At 41.8% G+C, this 17,658-nt stretch overlaps 1 protein-coding gene across 3 annotated transcripts in view; it reads right to left on the bottom strand.

The window, feature by feature from the left end:
• MUSK (muscle associated receptor tyrosine kinase) overlaps positions 1-17,658 on the bottom strand; it is a 234,275-nt gene that overhangs the window by 133,502 nt on the left and 83,115 nt on the right. For all 3 annotated transcript variants that reach the window (XM_040417267.1, XM_040417265.1, XM_040417266.1), the window contains exon 5: positions 13,518-13,659. In XM_040417267.1, the coding sequence (XP_040273201.1) occupies positions 13,518-13,659 (142 nt within the window). The remainder of the gene's footprint in view (positions 1-13,517; positions 13,660-17,658) is intronic.

Genomic DNA, 17,658 nt, shown 5'->3' on the forward strand with positions numbered 1-17,658 from the left:
AGTCAGGACGGATCCGTTTGACTTACACTTAGACTTAGACTTTTTTTTTACTGAGTTATGCAGACGAATCCGTACTGAACGGATACCAGCGTTTGCATTATAGGTGCGGATCCGTCTGTGCAGATACCAGACGGATCCGCACCGAACGCAAGTGTGAAAGTAGCCTTAGTTGCACAGTTATAAACTTTACATAGGAGAGAACACCGTATCACTATGATCAGAACATTTCTGCATGAAATACAGGGAGTGCAGAATTATTAGGCAAGTTGTATTTTTGAGGATTAATTTTATTATTGAACAACAACCATGTTCTCAATGAATCCAAAAAACTCATTAATATCAAAGCTGAATATTTTTGGAAGTAGTTTTTAGTTTGTTTTTAGTTTTAGCTATTTTAGGGGGATATCTGTGTGTGCAGGTGACTATTACTGTGCATAATTATTAGGCAACTTAACAAAAAACAAATATATACCCATTTCAATTATTTATTTTTACCAGTGAAACCAATATAACATCTCAACATTCACAAATATACATTTCTGACATTCAAAAACAAAACAAAAACAAATCAGTGACCAATATAGCCACATTTATTTGCAAGGACACTCAAAAGTCTGCCATCCATGGATTCTGTCAGTGTTTTGATCTGTTCACTATCAACATTGCGTGCAGCAGCAACCACAGCCTCCCAGACACTGTTCAGAGAGGTGTACTGTTTTCCCTCCTTGTAAATCTCACATTTGATGATGGACCACAGGTTCTCAATGGGGTTCAGATCAGGTGAACAAGGAGGCCATGTCATTAGATTTTCTTCTTTTATACCCTTTCTTGCCAGCCACGCTGTGGAGTACTTGGACGCGTGTGATGGAGCATTGTCCTGCATGAAAATCATGTTTTTCTTGAAGGATGCAGACTTCTTCCTGTACCACTGCTTGAAGAAGGTGTCTTCCAGAAACTGGCAGTAGGACTGGGAGTTGAGCTTGACTCCATCCTCAACCCGAAAAGGCCCCACAAGCTCATCTTTGATGATACCAACTCAAACCAGTACTCCACCTCCACCTTGCTGGCGTCTGAGTCGGACTGGAGCTCTCTGCCCTTTACCAATCCAGCCACGGGCCCATCCATCTGGCCCATCAAGACTCACTCTCATTTCATCAGTCCATAAAACCTTAGAAAAATCAGTCTTGAGATATTTCTTGGCCCAGTCTTGACGTTTCAGCTTGTGTGTCTTGTTCAGTGGTGGTCGTTTTTCAGCCTTTCTTACCTTGGCCATGTCTCTGAGTATTGCACACCTTGTGCTTTTGGGCACTCCAGTGATGTTGCAGCTCTGAAATATGGCCAAACTGGTGGCAAGTGGCATCTTGGCAGCTGCACGCTTGACTTTTCTCAGTTCATGGGCAGTTATTTTGCACCTTGGTTTTTCCACACGCTTCTTGCGACCCTGTTGACTATTTTGAATGAAACGCTTGATTGTTCGATGATCACGCTTCAGAAGCTTTGCAATTTTAAGAGTGCTGCATCCCTCTGCAAGATATCTCACTATTTTTGACTTTTCTGAGCCTGTCAAGTCATTCTTTTGACCCATTTTGCCAAAGGAAAGGAAGTTGCCTAATAATTATGCACACCTAATATAGGGTGTTGATGTCATTAGACCACACCCCTTCTCATTACAGAGATGCACATCACCTAATATGCTTAATTGGTAGTAGGCTTTCGAGCCTATACAGCTTGGAGTAAGACAACATACATAAAGAGGATGATGTGGTCAAAATACTCATTTGCCTAATAATTCTGCACGCAGTGTAGAGCCAAACAGGTTTCTTAGAAAATAAGCTTACTTATAAACCACCATAATCTTGTACATTACCGTCAGGAACAGAGATGCTCCACATAAGAACCAATCAGACTACAGCTCACCTTTCCATGTAAAGGTTGGAAGCCAAAGAAGGCATCTAAAGGGGTAACATGAAGCTCCTGGGCCTCATTAGTGAATTTGTCTCATATACTGCACACCAATTTTTGTGCCCCCCATCAGATGCGACTGTAACCTCTGCTATCCCTATATTAACTTCCCTGAAATCACCTACAGTACCCCTGAACAACTGATGTAATGTTTGGTGAAAAGTTCTGATTTATTTCTATGCCTAATAGCATTGTATGGACGGTTTATGGTTAACGATTTTGGCTTATCCTCTTAGGTTGCCAAGAGATGGACCTGGGTCTCCCTACTGGTGAGTCAGGAGTTTGTTCTTAGCTGTACTACAGTGTGGACCTACATGTGATGGCGCCCCAGAGCTAGACTCAAGGTCAGAGAAACTTTGTCTCTGAGACATCTACAGTCGTGGCCAAAAGTTTTGAGAATTACATAAATATTGGAAATTGGAAAAGTTGCTGCTTAAGTTTTTATAATAGCAATTTGCATATACTCCAGAATGTTATGAAGAGTGATCAGATGAATTGCATAGTCCTTCTTTGCCATGAAAATTAACTTAATCCCCCAAAAACTTTCCACTGCATTTCATTGCTGTTATTAAAGGACCTGTTGAGATCATTTCAGTAATCGTCTTGTTAACTCCGGTGAGAATGTTGACGAGCACAAGGCTGGAGATCATTATGTCAGGCTGATTGGGTTAAAATGGCAGACTTGACATGTTACTCTGTGCGTGATTTGAGGCTAGGACGGAGGTTCACCTTCCAGCAGGACAATGACCCCAAACACACTGCTAAAGAAACACTTGAGTGGTTTAAGGGGAAACATGTAAATGTGTTGGAATGGCCGAGTCACAGCCCAGATCTCAATCCAATAAAAAATTTGTGGTCAGACTTAAAGATTGTTGTTCACAAGTGCAAACCATCCAACTTGAAGGAGCTGGAGCAGTTTTGCAAGGAGGAATGGGCAAAAATCCAAGTGGTAAGATGTGGCAAGCTCATAGAGACTTATCCAAAGAAACTTGGAGCTGTGATTGCCGCAAAAGGTTGATCTACAAAGTATTGACTTCAGGGGAGTGAATAGTTATGCACATTGACGTTTTCTGTTATTTTGTCCTATTTGTTGTTTGCTTCACAATAAAAAAATAAAAAACATCTTCAAAGTTGTGGGCATGTTCTGTAAATTAAATGATGCAAATCCTCAAACAATCCATGTTAATTGCAGGTTGTGAGACACCAAAATATGAAAAAAGTCAAGGGGGGTGAATACTTTTGCAAAGCACTGTATATAGCGCTGACATACTCTACAGCACTTTACAGATAGTATCATCACTCCCTGTTCCCAGTGGAGCTTACAATCAAAATTTCTTATGAGTATGGCCTCTTTCACACGGGTGAGATTTCTGCGCTGGTGCAATGCGTGATTGCACCCGCACTGAATCCGGACCCATTAATTTCTATGGGGCTGTGCACATGAGCGGTGATTTTCACACATCAATTGTGCGTTGCGTGAAAATCGCAGCAAGCTCTATTTTGTGATTTTTTTCACGCAACGCAGGCCCCATAGAAGTGAATGGGGCTGTGTGAAAATCGCAAGCATCCGCGAGCAAGTGCGGATGCGGTGCGATTTTCACGCATGGTTGCTAGGAGATGATCGGGATGGGGACCCGATCAATATTATTTTCCCTTATAACATGGTTATAAAGGAAAATAATAACATTCTTAATACAGAATGCTAAGTAAAGTAGGGCTGGAGGGGTTAAAAAATAAATAAAAATAATTTAACTCACCTTAATCCACTTGTTCGCGCAGCCCGGCTTCTCTTCTTTCTTCTTCTTTGCTGTGCAGGAGGAAAAGGACCTGTGGTGACGTCACTGCGCTCATCATATGGTCCATCACATGATCCATCACCATGGTGATGGATCAAGTGATGGACCATATAATGAGCACAGTGATGTCATCAAAGGTCCTTTACCCAGGTCCTGAAGAAAGAAGAAAGAAGAGAAGACAGGCTGCGCGAACAAGTGGATTAAGGTGAGTTAAATTATTTTTTATTTTTTTTAACCCCTCCGGCCCTATTGTACTATGCATTCCTTATTAAGAATGCTATTATTTTCCCTTATAACTATGTTATAAGGGTAAATAATACAATTTACACAACACCTAACCCAAACCCGAACTTCTGTGAAGATGTTCGGGTTTGGGTACAAAACATGCCGATTTTTCTCACACGCGTGCAAAACGCATAAAAATGTTTTGGACTCGAGCGGAAAAATCTCGCATTTTCCCGCGACGCACCCGCATCTTATCCGGCCCAAATCCATGACGCCCGTGTGAAAGAGGCCTATGTCTTCGTATGTTATCCGCATATTTGCATGGGTACCCCAGTTTCCTCCCACTCTCCAAACTCCATAAATGTACAGTATTTTGTGTTATGGGATTAAAGGGATTGTCCAGGACTTAAAGGGGTTTGTTTCTGTCACACACTGGTGGCATATTGCTAGAAAATGCTACTAATGCCAGATAGTTGGGGTCCCACCTCTGGGATCTGCAGCTATCTTTAGAAGGGGGGCCCAAAGTGAATGAGGGTGCACTGTCAAGTGCAGTCACCCTCTATTGATTTCTATTGGAGTGCCTGCTCAGCTATTTCCAGAACAGCCATAGAGGTGAATGGAGAGATAGCTGTACTTGCGCAGTGCGCTCTCCATTTGCTTCTTACCTTTATCACCTATCCTCCGTGCATCACAGTATTACAGAGACAATACCTTAGTAAAAGTCTGTAATAGAACATGCCATGATCTGCATGCAACAGTAGGCACAAGGGCCTAGACATATCTGCAAGATCATATCCATAACCCTGGAAACACCTAGGTTATGCACTGAAGTTGTAGACACAAAATGGAAGGATATTTCATTTAAGACCATTTTCACCCATTTTCCCTTATGCTTTGTTTTATTTCAGTGAAATTACCAAAACCAAACTCAATCTAAATTACCATTTGAGTAGTCTTATTGCCTAGCATGAGAAAGGTGGAATTCAAAAAGGACATCATTGTGCTTCTAGACATTTTGCAATGGATAAATCACCAAGTAACTAGAAAACTATGACAGGAATAAGTAAGACATCTGCATTTGCATTACTGCTTGAAGACACCTAAACAATAGACGGAGATCACACAGCGCCTTTACAAAGCAGTTTTATTAGCCTTGGCAGTCTCCGGCCTGTGTAACCTCTTCTCAGGCCTCTCCTGCTCTCCTAACACGGCTGCAGCAAAGTTCAGAACATAATGCCAACGGTAAATAGAATGGTGATCTGTAAAGACTTCAAGTGATTTGAAAGACCTTTTGTATTATCTCTTAGTACTTTATATCTAGACATGCATCATTTGTACATTTACCATATTCTCCATACAAGCCTGAGATATTATGGCTGTGGTAAGGGTAACACTGGACATGTTGCTTTCATTGAGATTAACTGTATAATGTTAAATACCCCTCAGAAACAGACTGCAAACTGGCACTTTGTCAACCTATACTGTCACTAAAGAGGACAATGAACAATCTATAGCTAAGAAGTATCTGACAGAATTGTAAAAAGGTAAAAACCCATTGCAGCCAAACCATGGAATGAAAGAACTACAGTGAGATGTCTTCAGCTTTTTCTCTGCACGGCACCAATGACAACTATTCTCTGCTCAGAGCTGAGAATAAGAAGTGACATATACTGTACACTTTTCATCTGAAACTGTGTCCTCTTAATTCTGGAGGTTGTAGACTTTGAAGGGGCTATCTCAGTATAAATGTAAAAAAAGGAAAATCAGACATCATATAGCACATGGCAGTCACTTTTTTAACAAAGACAGAACCAGAACCAACCAGAAATTAGCCGATTTTGGGACACTAATTATGGCTCAGCAAAAATCCAGGTGGTATGGGACACTTTTAAGGCCTATATGAGGGGAATAATGGTCAGTAATATTGCGAACCTGAGAAAGGAGTATGGGAAAAAACAGAAAAACTTAGAAGAACTAGTGTCCTCAGCTACTGAATCCTGTTATATAAATAACACGGAGGAGAACAGGGAAAATATGCAGAAGACTATACAAGCATACTCTAACTTTTTGTTGGACAAGGCCCAACAAAGTTTATTTTTTAAGGGGCAAAAACATTTTACAGAGTCAGGGCGACCTGGGAAACTTCTATCTAGTGTGATCTCGAGTCAAGAATCCCAAAAATATATAGATAATGTCTGACTAGCCAATGGTAGGATGGTTAGTGGACAAAGTTCTGTAGACAAAGCTTTTTTGGATTATTTTTCAGATCTTTATGAAGCTGAATCTAAGATTACAGATGAAATGATGGATTCTTATCTCGATGGTATTGTTTTTCCAACTATAACTGTGGCCCAAAAGAAAGCACTTGAGGTAGATTTCTCGATTCAGGAACTTGAGGGGGCAATTAAATTATGTTCGGGTAATTCCACCCCCGATTCAGATGGACTCCCATATGAATTTTATAGCAAATACAAGGAGTTTATTCTCCCTAGATTGTTGAGGGTCTTTGCTGAATCGGTGGAGGATGGGAAACTGCCAGATTCAATGATGGAAGCTGTAATAACATTAATTCCAAAAAAAGGCAAGGACCCCTCAGATCTGGGATCGTATAGACCGATTTCACTGCTTAATGCAGATGTAAAGCTCCTCGCAAGGATTTTGGCCACAAGGCTCTCTAGGGTTATTTCCTCCATTGTCCATCCAGACCAGAATGGCTTTATTCAAAACAAGGGCATGCATCACAATCTCCATCAGCTCTTTGCCAATATACAGGCCCCTGGGGGGACCGCTCGCTCCATCCTGTCATTGGATGCCTCTAAGGCCTTTGACAGGGTGGAGTGGCGTTTCCTCTGGAGGGTTCTGACAAGGATGGGTTTTGGGGAAATATTTATAAATATCCTTGAATTACTGTATAGATCCCCTACGGCGAAACTGAGTCTTAATGGGATCCTGACTACTAGTTTTGATCTAAATAGAGGTACTCGCCAGGGTTGCCCACTATCTCCATTGTTATTCAATACTTACATCGAGCCCCTAGCTCTGGCCATTAGGCAGGATGATCAAGTTAAAGGATTTGGAACATTAGGAGTGGAAGATCGTATCTCCTCATACGCGGATGATGTTCTTTTTTTATAGACCACACGGAAATAACCCTCCCAAGAATCATCCTAATGGTTAAACTATTTGGTGAGGTATCTGGTTTTCATATAAATTGGTCTAAGACCAGTCTGATGCCAATAGACCCGTTACCCCAGAAGGAGGTTCTTATAACTCAGTTGGATGTTATTTTTTTCAATACTTGGGCTTGATGATTTCACCCAGGGTTGAAAACTTTGTCCAACTCAATTTGATCCCATTAATAACGAAAACCAGAGCAAAAATAGGGATTTAGTTGAAACTCCCTCTATCTAGAGCTGATCGAGTTCACACTGGTCAAAATGGTGATCCTACCACAATTTCTGTATGTGCTCAGGAATACACCTACCTGGATAGAAGAGAAATATTTCAAACTTATGGAAAGAATAATTAATGATTTAGTGTGGGGAAGAAAACGAGTCAGGTTAAAATTGGAACATCTATACAAACCATTGGAATATGGGGGTTTAAACCTCCCCTATTTCAAAGGTTATTTTATTGCTGCCCAGTTATTGATGTGTTACGAATGGAAAAATAGTGCACTTTTAACCAGCTCCCGACCGCCTAACGCAGTGATGGGTCTTGAGGGCGGCCGGGTTATTCCTCCTTGAGGCATCGACGCGTCATCTCGCAAGACGCAAGATTTCCTGTGAACGCGCGCACACAGGAGCGTGCGTTCACAGGATCGCAAGGTAAACGAGTTGATCTACAGCCTGCCAGCGGCGATCATTCGCTGGCAGGCTGTAGATGCGATTTTTTTAACCCCAGAAAGGTATATCAGACGCTGTTTTGTTAACAGCGTCTGATATACCTGCTACCTGGTCCTCTGGTGGTCCCTTTTGCTTGGATCGACCACCAGAGGACACAGGCAGCTCTGTAAGTAGCACCAAGCACCACACTACACTACACCCCCCCTGTCACTTATTAACCCCTTATTAACCCCTGATCACCCCATATAGACTCCCTGATCACCCCCCTGTCATTGATCACCCCCCTGTAAGGCTCCATTCAGACATCCATATGTGTTTTGCGGATCCGCGGATCCGCAAAACATGGACACCGGCAATGTGCTTTCCGCATTTTGCGGATCCGCACATTGCCAGAACTATATAGAAAATGCCTTTTCTTGTTCGCAATTGCGAACAAGAATAGGACATGTTCTATATTTTTGCGGAACGGAAGGGCGGACCCGGAAGTGCAGATCCGCAATTCCGGATCCGAGCGGGACAAAGTCTGTCCCCATAGAAATGAATGGGTCCGCAATTCCGTTCTGCAAAATGCGGAACAGAATTGCGGACGTGTGAATGGGGCCTAAGGGTCCCTTATCACCGTCAGTTAGTTAGCCACTTGTTAGGTAGTTAGCGCCCACCGCACCGCAGTCGCTGATTAGCGTCATCGTTGTCGCTAATCAGCGCTAGTACTATATAGTATCTGTAAGTGATCAAGACTGATCGCAATCAGATCTATATCAGTACATTAGGGTCACCTTAGGCTCTACAAAAAACGCACATTTGCGTTCCGTCCGCCCCACCGCAGTGACAGAAATGTTTTTTTTTTCTGATCACTGCAAAAACACCGTAAAATCGCTGCAGCGCTATAAAGATCACTTTTGAGCTTTTTGGATCTTTATTAGCGATCGCAGTTTTTTTTTTTTTTGCACATTTTTTGGCAGAGATTTTTTTCATCTACATTGATCGATGCGAATGAAGAAATCTGTGCCGTTCATTTTTTCGTTCAGCCCATAGGCTGGACGAAAAAAAAAAATCTCATTACCCGTATGCTCAATATAAGGCCTCATGCACACGACCGTGCCGTTTTTTGCGGTCCGCAAACCGCGGATGCGCAAAAAAACGGAAGGTGCCCGTGTTGATGGAACGGGCGCCGGAAATATAAATGCCTATTCTTGTCCGCAAAGCGCGGACAAGAATAGGACATGTTATATTTTTTTAGCGGGGCCGCGGAACGGAGCCACGGATGCGGACAGCACACGGAGTGCTGTCCGCATCTTTTGCGGCCCCATTGAAATTAATGGGTCCGCATCCGAGCCGCCAAAACGGCGGCTCGGATGTGGACCCATACAACAGTCGTGTGCACGAGGCCTAAGGAGAATAGCAGAAACTCCTAATGCTGGCCATACATCTAATGATTGTGAAGACCCTCATAAGCCAGGGGAGTACAAACACCCCACAAATGACCCCATTTTGGAAAGAAGACACCCCAAGGTATTCGCTGAGGGGCATATTGAGTCCATGAAAGATTGAACTTTCGGCCCCTTTGCGCATCTTGGCTGCAAAAAAGCGTCACACATGTGGTATCGCCGTACGCAGGAGAAGTAGGGCAATGTGTTTTGGGGTGTCTTTTTACATATACCAATGCTGGGTGAGAGAAATATCTCTGTAAATTGACAACTTTGTATAAAAAAATTGGAAAAGTTGTCATTTACAGAGATATTTCTCTCACCCAGCATGGGTATATGTAAAAATACACCCCAAAACACATTTCCCTACTTCTTCTGAGAATGGCTATACCACATGTGTGACACTTTTTTGCAGCCTAGGTGCGCAAAGGGGCCCAAATTCCAATGAGTACTTGGAGGATTTCACAGGGCATTTTTTACGCATTTGGATTCCAAACTACTTCTCACGCTTTAGGGCCCCTAAAATACCAGGGCAGTATAAATACCCAAAAGTGACCCCATTTTGGAAAGAAGACACCCCAAGGTATTTCGTGAGGGGCATGGCGAGTTCGTGTAAAATTTTATTTTTTTGTCACAAGTTAGTGGAATATGAGACTTTGTAAGAAAAAAAATAAAATAAAATCATTTTCCGCTAACTTGTGCCCAAAAAAAAAATATTCTAGGAACTCACCATGCCCCTCACGGAATACCTTGGGGTGTCTTCTTTCCAAAATGGGGTCACTTGTGGGGTATTTATACTGCCCTGGCATTTTAGGGGCCCTAAAGCGTGATAAGTAGTTTTGAATTCAAATGCGTAAAAAATGCCCTGTGAAATCCTAATGATACTCATTGGAATTTGGGCCCCTTTGTGCACCTAGGCTGCAAAAAAATGTCACACATGTGGTATCGCCGTACTCAGGAGAAGTAGGGCAATGTGTTTTGGGGTGTATTTTTACATATACCCATGCTGGGTGAGAGAAATATCTCTGTAAAATGACAACTTTGTATAAAAAAATGGGAAAAGTTGTCTTTTACAGAGATAAAGGGGCATGGCGAGTTCATGTAAAATGTTATTTTTTGTCACAAGTTAGTGGAATATGAGACTTTGTAAGAAAAAATAAATAAAAATCATTTTCCGCTAACTTGTGACAAAAAAAAAAAACTTCCATGAACTCACTATGCCCATCAGCGAATTTTTCCGAAATGGGGTCATTTGTGGGGTGTTTCTACTGTCTGGGCATTGTAGAACCTCAGGAAACATGACAGGTGCTCAGAAAGTCAAAGTGCGTAAATAAATTTTTTTGCACCATAGTTTGTAAACGCTATAACTTTTACCCAAACCAATAAATATACACTTATTGCATTTTTTTTTTATCAAAGACATGTAGAACAATAAATTTAGAGAAAAATTTATATAGAAATGTAGTTTTATTTGAAAAGTTTACAACAGAAAGTGAAGAATTTCATTTTTTGGCAAAAATTTCGGTCAATTTTGATTAATATCAAAAAAAGTAAAAATGTCAGCAGCAATGAAATACCACCAAATGAAAGCTCTATTAGTGAGAAGAAAAGGAGGTAAAATTAATTTGGGTGGTAAGTTGTATGACCGAGCAATAAACTGTGAATATAGTGTAGTGCAGAATTGTAAAAAGTGGTCTGGTCATTAAGGGGGTTTAAGCTAGGGGAGCTGAGGTGGTTAAGGAGCCTAGTAGGGAGTTATTCATATAATAACATATTTACTCTTTTGCAATCTTGACTATTGATTAGCCAAGAGCGGGGTTATAAAGAGATTATAAAATTACTTTCTAAAATGTGGGCTACTACTAGAATATGGTTGAGGGTAAAGGGTTCACTTACATTCACGCCTCTTTGGCATAACGTTCATCTACAGATGTTAGATGGTATAGCAGCGGATACATTTTGGCAAAAGAATAGGATTTTTTACATTTTACAAGTAGTTAAGGATAGAGAGATTAAGTCGTTCACGGAGTTATCACATAATGTAGAAAACCTCTCTTGGTTTAGGTATTTTCAGTTGCGGTCAGCATTATTTAGTCTGGATGATAAATCAATGTTGGATATAGATAGTTCATGCTTTTTAAATGATTGGACAGGGACGACACTCCTAAGAATTAAGATTAAATTAAGAATATATATAAACTATTACTTAAGGCACGGTTTTGTGATACACAGTCACCAGGACAAAGAGCCTGGGAGTTGGATTGTCCAAATATACAATTAGAAGCGTGGGGGAATATCTTTGCTAATTTAGGTTCACTATCCCATAATTTCAACCATGTTCTAGTACAGTTTAGTATTTGTCATAGACTATATGTTACCCCTATATGGCTAAACAAATGTGGGCTAAGATATACATCCAAGTGCCCTAGATGTGATACCTTAGGTGCGGATTACCTCCATATCATCTGGACTTGTTCAGAACTTAGAAAATACTGGAATAGCATCAATAACTTTCTTATTTACAAACTTAAAATAAGAATCCCCTTTGAGCCACAAGTGTTCTTGCTGAATGATTTCTCCATAATAAGCAGTCATAAATATCAAAAGATTCTTCTAGGTAGGATATTGCTGTTAGCTAGAATTTTGGTCAGCTGGACCTGGTTTGCATACCCCAGAATTAAACACCTGGATAAACTTAGTTAACAAGGTAAAAAATTATGAACAGATTCTGTATAGGCAGAAAGATGTAGATGAGAAGTGGATTAAGATATGGGATGTGTGGAAGATCTGATTGATTGTAATATTTTATAATTTTTTTTTCTCTCTCTCCCCCTGTTTTCTGCCCCTTTCTTTTTCTTGAAGAGGGGTCGGGGGGGGGGGGGGGGGGGAGGGTGGACTCATCACAGTGTCGGGGTGGGGGGGAGGGGGTTGGGTTGGGGGAAGAGGGAGAAGAAAAAAATGTATTAACTATGCTGAGTGTTTACCCAAAATTCTCTCTTTGTGTAATTCTTTTATATATTAATAAAGATATTGGAAAAGAAAACAAAGACAGAACCAGCCATGTACCCCACATGGATCCAGAGATCTCCCCATTCATTTTTCCAAATGCTCTGTTAGATTTATATCTTGCTGGCAGCTCAAGGGGAGTGTCCTTTCTTCTGCAGCTCTCTGCCTTATTATAGCTTAGGAGGCAGTTGAAGGATGAAACTGAGCATGTGCGGCCATCTCAGTGAGCAGGACAAAGAAATAAGACAGCAGGTGGCGCTATACAAATACATTTTATTGAATAACTCAGTGGCTATTCTAAATTTTTAATTACATGCAATTACAAAAATATTCAGATGTAGGTGCTGGTTTGGAAACTGGAGAATATTTTTTGTGGGACAACTCCTTTAAATGATCAGTACCCAATTGATCAGATAGTGTTGCCAAATACTAGCAATAAGCCATCACTTAGTATGGTTAGGAAAATATCTAGCATTTTATTTAGGCTAATGGTAGCTATTATTTAAATGGGATTGTCCCACAAAACACTTTTTGCAGTTTTACAACCAGCACTTGGATCATAATTCTTTTGTAATTGCTTGCAATTAAACATTTTGCATAGCCACTGAGTTATTCAATAAGATGTGTCTGTATAGCACCACCTGCTGTTTGTTTTTTCTCGTTTCTTTGACCTGCTCACTGAGAAGGCCGCACATGCTCAGTTTCATCCTTCAACTGCCACCTGAGTTGTAGAGCATGGACACGCCTCCTGAGCTGCAGTAGAAAAAGACACTCCCCTCGAGCTGCCAAAGCAGAGCAAAGAATGGGCAGATCTCTGGATCCATGTGAGGTACAGAGCTGATTCTAAGTTAGAAAGAGATTATCATGTACAATATCATGTCTGATTGTCACTTTTTACAGTAGTTTAAATGGGAAATGCCTAAACTGGTTATATTTGGGCCCCCACCTCTCAGGTTAAAAGGGATTCCTCTGTGGATGGATGGCAAACCTATTCAAGAGAGAAGGGGAGACATATGCCTTTGGTTTTCTTGGTTGAAGTCTAAGAGGATCATTGGCTCAGTTCCATAACTCCCATAAAATTCAATAGAGAGGGCTATGTGCAACCTAGCCTTGGATTAAAGCCATTTAATAATTGCAGAGGTAAAGGAGCCCGGAGCATATGAAGACACAGGGTCTGTTAAATTGTTAGATTATTTCTATATCACATTTTTTCTATGTAGTTGTATATTATTGATAAGTGGTAAAGTAACTGTTACCTTCTACTTCTAGCAGAGCAGGTTTGGAAATTGCAGTTCCAAGGCTGTTCTTAGCTATACAACGGTATTGACCAACATCTTCTCTTTGCACTTTCTGAATTCTCAAGCTTCCAGAATCCAAAATGGAGATACGTGTATTTTCCTGCAAAAATACCAACAATTAACCATCAATTTATTTTGTGTGCTCTCTTCTGTACTATTAATATCAGCAACACATTCAAATAAAGATAACCTGCACAAAATAATCTGCCTCATTGATCTTTAGGTTGCCTGTTTCATAGTCATAAGTAAGGCCAATCTTGTTTTTTTTGCAGAATGAGTTGTACTTTCTAATGGCATCATTTAATATTGCATACAAAGTAGTGGAAAGCTGAAAAAAGAATTAAAAATGGGGCAATTCCGCTACAGTTTTATGGGTGTTGCTTTTATGGTATTTCCTATGCAGTAAAACTGACCTGTTCCCTTCATTATCCAGGTGAGTCTAAATATAGTGATAACACATTTATTTAGTTTTACTACTGAAGTAAGTACTACTGTTTTAATACTGAAAAAAAAAATAATTTGGAAAAAATTTTTTCTTTGCGTCTCCATATTATAACCGCCGTAAATTTTTTATATACTGTAGTTACATCTATGGAGGTCTAAACGGGCTCATGTTTTGTGGGGTTATCTGTACTTGGCATTGTTACCATTTAGGAGCATGTATGACTTTTTGATAATTTTTTATTAAATTTTTTGGGGAGATGAAGCCATTTAGATTTTTTTTTTTGTTATTGCCTTCACTGTATGGGATACATACATTTATATATGGCATTTTGGGATGTGGCAGTTCAAATAAACTTTAGCTTTTATTTCTTATTTATTTTTAATATGGGAAAAGTTTGTTTGTATGGGGAGTTGATTTGAATTTTTTTATATTTTTTGTTTATTTAAACACTTTTTTTTTTACTTAACTTTTACTTATAGTGTCCCCTTAGGGAATTTGAACATTCGGTCATTAGATCCCTTGTTCCATAGACTGCAATAAATTACCATTGCAGTCTATGGGACATTCAATACTTTCTTCTGGAGCCCTACCAGTGGCAGAGCTTTATAGGAACTATCAATTTGGTAGCCTTTGATTCATCAGAGTGACAGAGGCTACCACAATGAATGAATGGCTATTCCGATTGCTGCCGATTGCTAGCTCATTGCTCCCAGGAAAAGATACCTCAGATGCCATGGTTTAAGTTTGGCTATTTGCTATTCATAGAATAAAGACAATGGGGCACATTTATTAAGACCAGCGTTTTAGACGTCGCTCTTAATAAGCCCTATTCCGGGCGGTGGATCCGCCGAAGTAATGAAGATGTGCAGGCCTCTACTTAGCTTTGGCGGATCCTCTGCCACTTCTAGCTGTCTTACATTTAGGCCTCATGCACACAACCATTTTTCGAGTCCACATCCGAGCCCATTCACTTCAATGGGGCCGCAAAAGATGCGGACAGCACTCAGTGTGCTGTCCGCATCGGTTGCATCATTCCGTGGCCCCGCAAAAAAATATAGCATGTCCTATTCTTGTCTGTTTTGTGGACAAGAATAGGCATTTCTACAATGGGCCGCCCGTTCCGCAAATTGCGGAAGACACACGGGCGGCTTCCGTTTTTTGCGGATCCGCAGTTTGCGGACCGCAAAAAACGGCAAAGTCGTATGCATGAGGCCTTAGACCACTTTTTATGCCTAAAATAGGCGTAGACCTGGTGTGAGCAGGAAGAAGTCGCAGATTGTGGTGCAAAGCACCTTTGCGTCTCAATCTGTGCCAGAAATACGCCTAATTTTGGCGTATTTCTGTTTGATAAATGACCCCTAAAGTGAGTGCTTAGAACATATGGTAACAAATTTAAAGTTTTATTGTAGAAAAGTGACAGGACTTATATTGGAATTGCAGGCTGTCAAGGGTTTAGTTATTATATCATGATATTGGGTGGATTTTAAATTTTTCTTCCATAAGAAATTGGAATTAGAGATGAGTAAATCGAAGTTGACGAAGTGGAATTCGATCCGAATCACATTTTTTCCTAAAATGGCTGCTGCACATGTTAGGACATGGAGCTATGAACTTTGGGAACGTGGGATCACCCACAATGCCATGCATGCAGCCAATCAGCAGCAACTGTTCTTGTTATTGGGGTGCTGTTTGATACAGCCATTAACAGGGTTTATTACAAGGAAATATTTCTACGTCTTATTTGCCCTCGTACGGTGCAGTTATATGTTCTAAAGCATTTTTTGACTTGTATTAGTGGGAAAAAAAGGGATATTTAGCCATTGTGTGGTGAAGTGAGAAAATTACAGCCCTTTTTGGCGTGTATTACTGGCAAAAATTTTTTTATTATTTGCCGTTCAGCTGTGCAGTTATATGTTCTAAAGCCTTCTTTGGCATGTATTAGTGGGAAAAAAGGGCTTATTAGCCGTTGTGTGGTGAAGTGAGAAAATTACAGACTTTTTTGGGGTGTTTTAATTCGATTTTTATTTATTTATTTATTTGATCTAACAGTATGTGAGACAGAGATGTGCCAGGACCTGCACAGGGGAGTGGCAGAGGCCTAAATGTTTCTGGCGCAGGCACAGGTCGCAGCAGAGTAAGGGGGTGTGGCAGCAAGAGTTGCAGCAAGAGGCCTGAGCTCCCGGTGTTATCTAGTGGTCGTGTCTTGACCAGCCACCCAGCGGTTCTTGAATGGTTGACTCGATCATCCACTTCGTCCCAAGTGACATCAGACACCCCCAGCCAAGAGTTGGTGGGGGTTCATCAGACACAACCCTTAGATGGCATGGCCCGGGAGCAGTCCCTGTGCTCTCACCTGTCCTCAACCCGACTCTGTCCTTTTCTTTTCCCTCAGCCAGAGAAGTATTATTTGCTCAGCTCCACTATACAGAGAGGATAAACTACTAGAGGACAGTCAGCAGCTACTTGCCGGTAGGCGGGCAAGTAGTGATGAGGAAAGTGGTGTGGGAGCTGGTGTTGCGAGCGGCAGGCTCCTGACCCAGATACTGTTGAGGAGGACATCAGTGACGTGCAGACAGTACTCGAAGATGATGATGTAGATGATCGCACTTGGGATCTGGATGAATTAGGGGCTTCATCATCTTCAGGAGAAGAGGGTGGCAGCTTGCCCATGTGGCAGAGGTGGAGCCAGCAAGTCGCTAGCGTGGCCGGGAGTCAGCAGGGTGGCAGCAGTGGGAGGTCGGGAGCCAAACGTGCCCGTGGTAGACCACCAACTTCGCAGGAGCCTACCTGCCCAGAAAGTAGTGGTGCAGGGGTTCACGGAAGCAGCGGTGGTGGCAGTCAGTCAGTGCGGAGTAAAATCACCTACTCAGCGGTGTGGCAGTTTATTATTAATACGCTGGAAGAGGCGAACATTGCCATTTGTAGAATCTGTGGGCAGAAGGTGAAGTCTGGCCAAGATGCCAATGTTGGCATCACAGCCCTGCGTCAACATATGCAGCGTCACCATAAAGTGGCCTGGGAGAACCTTGGCTCCGATGTGGTGGTCCAGCCTGCCACAGCAACCGCAGCATCACCCAGTGGCACGCACCGGATTTCAAGCAGTCAAGGATCCACCACCTCAGCCGAAGGGAGCTGTCTGTCCTTCTCATCATCTGCTGGTCTTGATGCACCTGCTCCACCTTCTACTCCTCGTCAGTCATTCCATCAGCAATTGATCACCAAAGCGATTGCCAAGAGACAACAGTATGCGTGCACTCATCCAACGTTACAAAAGCTGAATGTGCTCCTGGCCAAGTTGCTGGTGCTGCAGTCCCTCCCATTCCAAGTGGTGGACTCAGCACCTTTCAGAGAACTGATGGATTGTGCCAAGCCGAGGTGGAGAGTCCCAAGCTGTCATTTCTTTGCCAAAAAGGCAGTACCAGCCCTGCACAGGTATGTAGAACAGAAGGCGAGCCAGTCCTTGAGCCTGTCGGTGTCTGCCAAAGTGCACGGCAGCGCTGACGTGTGGAGCTGTAACTAATGTCAGGGACAATACATTTCCTTTATGGCCCACTGGGTGAATGTGGTTCCTGCACAACCACACCAGCAACTTAACCAGGTGACGCCGCTTCTGCCTCCACGTTCTCATGCCATTGGTGCTGTGACAATGTCTGC

This window comes from Bufo bufo, chromosome 2 (genome assembly GCF_905171765.1).
Source record: "Bufo bufo chromosome 2, aBufBuf1.1, whole genome shotgun sequence".
Taxonomy (NCBI): Eukaryota; Metazoa; Chordata; class Amphibia; order Anura; family Bufonidae; genus Bufo; species Bufo bufo.